This window comes from Nannobrachium achirus (genome assembly GCF_963921795.1).
Source record: "Nannobrachium achirus genome assembly, chromosome: 19".
In the NCBI taxonomy this organism is placed as follows: domain Eukaryota; kingdom Metazoa; phylum Chordata; class Actinopteri; order Myctophiformes; family Myctophidae; genus Nannobrachium; species Nannobrachium achirus.
Window position 1 is genome coordinate 59,080,235 of NC_137826.1, and position 8,292 is coordinate 59,088,526.

General features: G+C 42.0%; 1 protein-coding gene across 2 annotated transcripts in view; it reads left to right on the forward strand.

Annotated features, from left to right (window-relative positions):
- The window catches only part of wdr44 (WD repeat domain 44), a 79,183-nt gene extending 77,820 nt beyond the window's left edge, over window positions 1–1,363 (forward strand). For both annotated transcript variants that reach the window (XM_080748871.1, XM_080748870.1), the window contains one exon: window positions 1,098–1,363. In XM_080748871.1, the coding sequence (XP_080604997.1) occupies window positions 1,098–1,186 (89 nt within the window). In that variant the 3' untranslated portion in view covers window positions 1,187–1,363. The remainder of the gene's footprint in view (window positions 1–1,097) is intronic.
- Window positions 1,364–8,292: the final 6,929 nt, after the last annotated feature.

Here is an 8,292-nt window from a genome sequence, read left to right on the forward strand (position 1 = left end):
GTCTCTCGTCCTAACAGGAGCATTGAAGACAGACTCTCTCTCTCCTATACTAACATAATGTCTCTCGTCCTATCAGGAGCATTGAAGACAGACTCTCTCTCTCTCCTATACTAACATAATGTCTCTCGTCCTATCAGGAGCATTGAAGACAGACTCTCTCTCTCTCCTATACTAACATAATGTCTCTCGTCCTATCAGGAGCATTGAAGACAGACTCTCTCTCCTATAGTAACATAATGTCTCTCGTCCTATCAGGAGCATTGAAGACAGACTCTCTCTCTCTCCTATACTAACATAATGTCTCTCGTCCTATCAGGAGCATTGAAGACAGACTCTCTCTCTCTCCTATACTAACATAATGTCTCTCGTCCTATCAGGAGCATTGAAGACAGACTCTCTCTCTCTCCTATAGTAACATAATGTCTCTCGTCCTATCAGGAGCATTGAAGACAGACTCTCTCTCTCTCCTATAGTAACATAGTGTCTCTCTCCCCAACAGGAGCATTGAAGACAGACTCTCTCTCTCTCCTATAGTAACACAGTGTCTCTCGTCCTAACAGGAGCATTGAAGACAGACTCTCTCTCCTATAGTAACACAGTGTCTCTCGTCCTATCAGGAGCATTGAAGACAGACTCTCTCTCTCTCCTATAGTAACACAGTGTCTCTCGTCCTATCAGGAGCATTGAAGACAGACTCTCTCTCTCTCCTATACTAACATAATGTCTCTCGTCCTAACAGGAGCATTGAAGACAGACTCTCTCTCTCCTATAGTAACACAGTGTCTCTCGTCCTATCAGGAGCATTGAAGACAGACTCTCTCTCTCTCCTATACTAACATAATGTCTCTCGTCCTATCAGGAGCATTGAAGACAGACTCTCTCTCTCTCCTATAGTAACATAATGTCTCTCGTCCTAACAGGAGCATTGAAGACAGACTCTCTCTCCTATAGTAACATAGTGTCTCTCGTCCTATCAGGAGCATTGAAGACAGACTCTCTCTCTCCTATAGTAACATAATGTCTCTCGTCCTATCAGGAGCATTGAAGACAGACTCTCTCTCTCTCCTATACTAACATAATGTCTCTCGTCCTAACAGGAGCATTGAAGACAGATCACACAGAGGTTCTTCTCTCTGCTGACTTCACAGGAGCCATCAAAGTGTTCATCAACGTCAAGCGCTACTGAAGCTCCTCCTCCTCCACCTGTCCACCAATCACAGGCCTTCCTCCTCCACCACCTCTCCTCCACCAATCACAGGCCTTCTCCGTCTCTCCCCAGCCTAGTTTTCTGGATCTGTGTGTGTGTGTGTGTGTGTGTGTGTGTGTGTGTGTGTGTGTGTGTGTGTGTGTGTGTGTGTGTGTGTGTGTGTGTGTGTGTGTGTGTGTGTGTGTGTGTGTGTGTGTGTGTGTGTGTGTGTGTGGTGTATATGTGTGTGTGTGTGTGTGTGTGTGTGTGTGTCCATGCGTGCCTGTGTGTGTGCGTGTGTCCGTGTGTGTGTGTGGGTGTGCCTGTGTGTGTGTGTGCGTGCGTAAGTGTGTGTGCCGCATATCTTCGCTGTGGGGCAGAAACCTTCAACATCCAAAATCGTTTCGTGTTCCAACGCTACGGATCTCGTTAACTCACTGCGGTTGTTGACAGCTGTTAGGCCCCGCCTCCTGGATCCGGACATGGATTTGTTTCCGGTCCCAGACAGGAAGTGCTTTTTATAGGTTGAAATCAGAGCCGCGTAGCGGTGATCAAAGTAGAATTATATTTTACAGTTAATCTAATGAATTAAATCGTCATCAAACTTGTCACTGGCGTATTTCACAGAGCCTCCCAAACTCGTCCAACTTGTCATAATGGCAGTGGTTGAGTTAATACTTTGCATATTTAATAAACACCCACAGACATACTTAACAGTAACTGCCAGAGTTCAACACATGGTCTATAGTTTAACACATGGTCTATTCTGCTGCTGCCAGCAATCACATTTTTATTTTTTCACTAACCTGTGAAAAACCATCGAATAGTTTTGCATCATCCTGATCTGCTCACGGCTGGTGTTAGCCACAGCTCTCTTGCAATTGGAGAAAAATGTTTCAACCGGCAGTGATAATCCAAGAGGAAGACACCAGAGGTGCCGTACGCACGAGCACGTTTTCTAGAGCACTGGTTCTCAACCTTTTCAGTTCCGCGTGCCGCTAAAAATAATCATATTTTATAACACGGTTCTATCGTTAAAATAGCAGATCTACATGCTCACAATGCCTTGCAACGCGAGGCACTTTGAGCATGTAGATTGGCTATTTTATAATCCCTTTTATGCCCATCTATGGAGATCCCTGCTCTGAGTATCTGACATCACTGTGATGTCACCTGTTTATGTCCATATATGGAGATCTTTGCCCTGATCTCCTTAGAGGAATTGTGTCGAAATAAAAAAAAAGTTCCCCCTCTTCTGTGCTGCCTAGAACTGGAGGATTGATTTTGGGGTTTGTATTGCAAATTACAACTTGATGACATCACACATTGTACTTTACAATACAAACCCCCAAATCAATCCTCCAGTTCTAGGCAACTCCTCTAATGACACAGTGACACAACTATTAATGACACAGTTCAATATCGAAAATGGGTGGTCTTCCCCTTTAAGATAGCGAAATATCTATTTCTGCTACTTTTGTGCGACACCGTCTCACGGCGGCTGTCATAAAACAACAGGGCTCGAGTGGTTAAATGACGACCAACGTTAATTTATTAATATATAAAAACATAACATAAGGATATGCGAGGTTTCTGCCCGACACTGTGACGCTATGAAGAGAGCGAGTCCGGCTTTTACGTGTTTCTAAAGTAAATAAAAACAATAACGTGTTTAAAGTGCTTCAGCGATGGCGAGCTATCCGGGACTTTGTTGTTCCTCGGAGAGCAGTGACCCCGCCCCTTTCCCCACCCCCTTGCCCAAATAAGGACGTAGAGGGAAGAGGGATACTATAGTAGTGGACTGTAAAAACTGATTGGTAACGTGATTGTCTGTTGCATTTTCTCTCTTTCTTTCTTTCTTTCTTTCTTTCTTGCCAAACAACTGTGAACTGTATTATTTTTTTTTATTTGTCATTGTTTCGCGTCTACGTGAGTTGCGTACCGGAAGGCGCAGAAGTAAGCGTGTGCGTCCGCAGATGGTTTTGGAATAACGTGCAAACATTACATAAAGGTGCGGTTGGACGATTTATTTTATTATTTAACAGTGGCTTTACTCCAGACCAGTAGCCTGGTATATTAACTCATTCTCTGCCTTTTCAAAATGGCTGCCAAGTACCAGGATGCCAAAACATGTATTTTTTTTAGTGCACAGATCCTTGCACGCCCATGCCTAGATCATGCACCATGTGTGTGCACGCTGTTCACAGCTTTCAAACAAAAAAGTCAGCTTGGAAATCCGTTCAGGCATTCATGAGATAGATAGATTATGTTTTCTTCAAATGTAAACAAACATGGCTGCCATGTTTGAAAGATGTGGTTGGTATGGGGGTTAAACATACAATGTCACGATTGCGATCATGCCTAGTACATTACGAAGTTAACTCATTTGCTGCCAAAGCCCGAGTTTCCCCGAGTTATTCCCCACGTCTTCTCGTACCCAGGCCGAGTTTCCCGAGCTATTAATCAATTAGATTTGATCAAAATCAATCCAAAATCAAGTTCCTAACTAATCCTAAGTGCCCCAAAGATCGTGCTTCCGGTTCGGAAGTGGAACCAGATTTGCGTTTTTGGAGGCGGGACGACACGATTCTCTGTGGCCGCTTTCTGCGGCGTTTACTTCCTTGTTACGCTACACTGCTGCTAGCGCAACACCGCTAGCACGGATTAAAGGTCTTTTGGAATCGCGAACGGACCACGGCCTTCACACACCCACGTTAAAAGGTAAGAAAATTGTGGCAGTATATGCGAAAATCCCTTTGTGAAAAGTACAAAAAATATATAAAATAAATAAGACGATGATATTACAGTGTAGATTTGGGGGTCCCAGAGATGAAAATGACATCAGATGGGAGGGTCCGCTGTTCCTAAGTCTGTCCTTTAAACTAAAACGGTTGAGAGTCACTAACCTGACCCCGCCAGACGGGGGCGGTATTGAGTTCACCATACAGCCTCCGTCTGGAATCGTATTGTCTCAACGGAGACTCTTACCTAATTTAGCTGGGGACCCACTGGTACCTCTGGGAGATCTGGTATCTGTAGTTCTAAAGGACTTGTAGTCTTTACAGAGGTTACAAGACTGGAGTAAAGCCACGTTTATGCCAGTTATACCTAGCTGCAAGCACTGTCGCTTGCCAAACAAAAAAACAGCCAATCTACCAGCTCACTGTGCATCGCAGCGCAATGCCATGTGATCTTGTAGATCGGCCTGTTTTCGACATGCAACTGCAGCGCGTAATTCAAACCTGCTGGCATGTTTTTTTTGCAAGCAACGTTTCTTGGTCCTAACGTCATTTCTGGTCCCCATAGTCGCAAGCTGTCGGTGTCGCTCTGCCAAAAAAGAAAACTAAAAAATAGACGATCTACAAAGCTGTTCAAGCCTGCGCCTCCTCAGCGCGACCTCAAGCTTGTAGATCTGTTGTTTTGCGGCGCCGTGACACTGCGTTGCGAGCAAAGTGTCAAATCGAGCCTTACAAGTGTAAGTGGGTCTGAAGGTGACATTTCTGGGTCCTGTTATTTTCTTCAAACCACTTCAACCAGATCAAGGCAACATTTCTTTATTCCGCGGTCATTTCTGAATTAGCCGAGGAGAAACTGGTAAAGTTTGTGCACTTGGTGCAAAGTTTTAGATTTTTGGTATGGTGTTTGGTATGGGTATAAAGTTTTCAAAAACCATCGCAAACAAGTTGGTCTGTTTGCAGTTAATCAAATATTAGATACATCATTATATGGTTGAAACCCAGAATAATTTATAAAAGACATTTTTCAATGGATTCCGTTACTATTGGGTGTATGATAAACAACATACTAAAAATTCAAGAATAAATAACTACCGGAAAGACACCATTTTCAAGATGGCGTCCACAATGGCTACTAGGAGCTAAAAATGCCTATGAACTGGGTTTTAATGTGTAGAAATGCATATACTGATGTATCTAATATTTGATTAATTGCAAACAGACCACTAGGGGGCGAGTCCAACTTGTTTGTGATGGTTTTTGAAAACCTTATACCCATACCCAACATCATACCAAAAATCTAAAACTTTGCACCAAGTGCACGAAACTGATGATTTTTTACCCACTCCTCCTCAGCTGAGTCCCGTTAGCAGCATTTCTTGGTTCCATGGTCATTTCTGAGTCCCGTTATTTCCTTCCATCCACTTCTCTTCAACCATAGCAACGAAAGACACTTGTGTGTTTTAACTGCATCATGTCTATGTTAAAAAAAGAGAAAAAAAAAAAACATAATCACTTGATTTAAAAACAAACGGTTGTTTTCACTTGAAATGTTTTTTCACCAAACAGATCTAATTGTGCCTGCAAAAATCATATTGTTTTCTTAATTTTTTCTTTTCTTTAGCGCAGTGGTTCTAAAGGTTAGGGCCCGCAGGGACCCCCAGGGCTCCTTGAGGGGAGGTCCTAAATGGACCCCCTTTACAGCTCTGTAACTCTGAGAGTGTACAAATGTAATCAAATGGACCCTCAGCGGGTCCATTTGGTTCCATCTGTTTGCACACTCTCGGAGTTATGGGCGGGTCCTTGAAATTAAAAGGTTTAGTTTTATTTTTATCGGTCAAAATACATTTCATAATGCGTGGTCTAAAAAAACCCAACATGTTGTGTGTCAGTATTTGCAACAGAGCTGTAATAATGTGGTTACTAATGTAGTCTTTACTAATGATGAATTCTAGGACTGGACGATGTTGTGGTCGGGAGCCTTTCAATGATGGGTCTGATATTTCATTTCTAAAGTAAACCTCTTTTGATACTTGTTTCTTTTCTTTTCTTTTCTTTCTGAATGAAAGCACACGTGGTAAAAAAAAAGTAAATTATTTACTGTGTAACATTTTGCACATGTTGTCTGTCTGCTTTTTATAAATAAGTCGGACCCTAATCAGTGCCCTTTGTCTCTTGTTTTGATTTCAATAAAAATTGTGAATACACTAAAAAAGAAACGTCGTTCTTGTGGGTCTTGATTTAAACCAAAAGGGCTCGTCAGTGTTGTGTTAAACCAAATGCTGAGCCCACTATTAGTCATAGGATGGAAGTTGTCAGTCGTCACGTCAGATTTCGGTCATTTATTTATGATTAAAGTTAGTGTGTTAGAATGTTTAAATTAGAATGTGTTCATGGTCAGTATAATGTCAGGGCAGGAATGTCATGAGTACCTGAAGACACACCAGCGTATCCACACTGGAGAAAAACCTTTCAACTGTAAACATTGCAAGAAATGAAACATCAGTATTTTAGGTCGTCTGAAGAGACACCAGCGTAGCCACACTGGGAAGATGTTTCCAGTGTAAACAGTGTGTTAAAGGTGATACACCATGCATTTAAAAAGTATTTATGTCATATTGTTTATGTCCCAAAAACGTTTTTTAAAAGGTTTGAGGCTAAATTACCACTCCTGAATAGAGAGCCTCTCTCATTTTTGAATGGCTCTCAGAGCATTTTCAGCTGCAGTACCACCTTTGGCCTGCGCCACCCCCCCCAAATCTTTTTGAAAAAAAAAAAAAAAATTGGAATTTTTTTTTTTTTTTGAAGAAATCACACAATCGGCAGCAAATCTGGACAGCCTGTTTTGAGAACCCGTGGGATACTTTTAACCTTCACCTTCTCAAAACCAGAGAAAGACACAACGGTCAGAAATGGGACTTTGTGAGGATAGAAGGTGCTAGTGGGACCCCAAAAAAAGGTTTTAAAATAGGAAAAGTGAAATTTCATGGTGTATCACCTTTAAAAGTACGTCCAATACTGTTTCTTTTCAGGTTCCAAATTATACAAATAAATAGCGAAAGCAGCAGATCTGCAAGCTCAGTCTGCACCGTGTTTGGAGCTTGTGGATTCTGCTTTCCAATAGGAATGGAGTGGTTTCTTTCTAGCCATTTGCGGGTTTCTGCAAAAAAAATACGCTCGATTCTCCATAAAAACAAAGGCAAACGGAAAGAAACCTTTTTTTTGCAGGACATTTTCAGGAAAAGAGCTGGAAGGAAAGCCTGAAAAGGCACACGTGTACATCATGATGTATCATAGCAGTATCTTTTTGTAATAAAGATAACGTGACCCATGGGTAGGGATTGGGTATCGTTCACCTTTAAATCGATACGATACCCTTCTCGATACCATTTTGTATACTTTTTATTTAAGTTTAACTGCTCCTGCGGTAGAGCAGAGGTGATGATGATGATCACACAGTGTGGCGGAGCGGAGAATATAGACGTTGGATAATCATCATAATAATAAACATTATAGGCTATTGTCGGCTATTTTCCACAGTAACGAGTGTAGCCTACGAAAGCATTCATTAAACTCTCAGTAGCGCAACTGTTACAGATGCGACCGGCCAGGGGTGCGTTCAAGAGTATCGAAACGAGGTATTGTTCGTTTTTACGTGAACCGATACCCGATAGTATCGACGTCATGCAATCGATACCATTACAAGTATCGCAGACGACACCTATCCCTACACATGGGTCCCTACTTCAGCGGGTTGGTGACACACAGCTCGAGCTTGACCAGATGAAGAGCTGGTGCTTGACACGTGAATAGATTCACTCATTTGGAGCAGAGTGCAGGTTTCATTTCTTTTTCCCACCCAACACCTTATTTAAGACATGTGCGTATTGTTCTACTTTTTATAAGTATCTTTATGTTATATTACTGGAACATAGCAACTGATTACAGTCATAGCAACTGATTGAGATAATTAAGTCAAAGTAGTGAGAATGTGTTTAAACAAAGCATTATGCAGTCACCGACACAGATTATCAGAGGTCTGACCAAACAAACTTAGGAGAGCTGTGGCCACTTCAGAAACCCTTGACATCATCGTTTGGTAAATTGAAAATATATAATATTTATTTAGATGTAGTTTTAACTTTAGGTCATCAGACTCACTCTCTAGCTTCCGCCGTGGTCTGAAGACTCATCTCTTCAGACTCCAAATAAGCCCATCACACGTATCGTAGCACTCGCCTACCCTCAATGACCATGCATGTGATTTAGATGACTTTTTACTAGGGCATTGACGACTTGTGATTTTTGCAAGTCGACTCGACTCAGTAAAAAGTTGACTTGAAGTCGACTTTATGGTTTGATGACGTCATC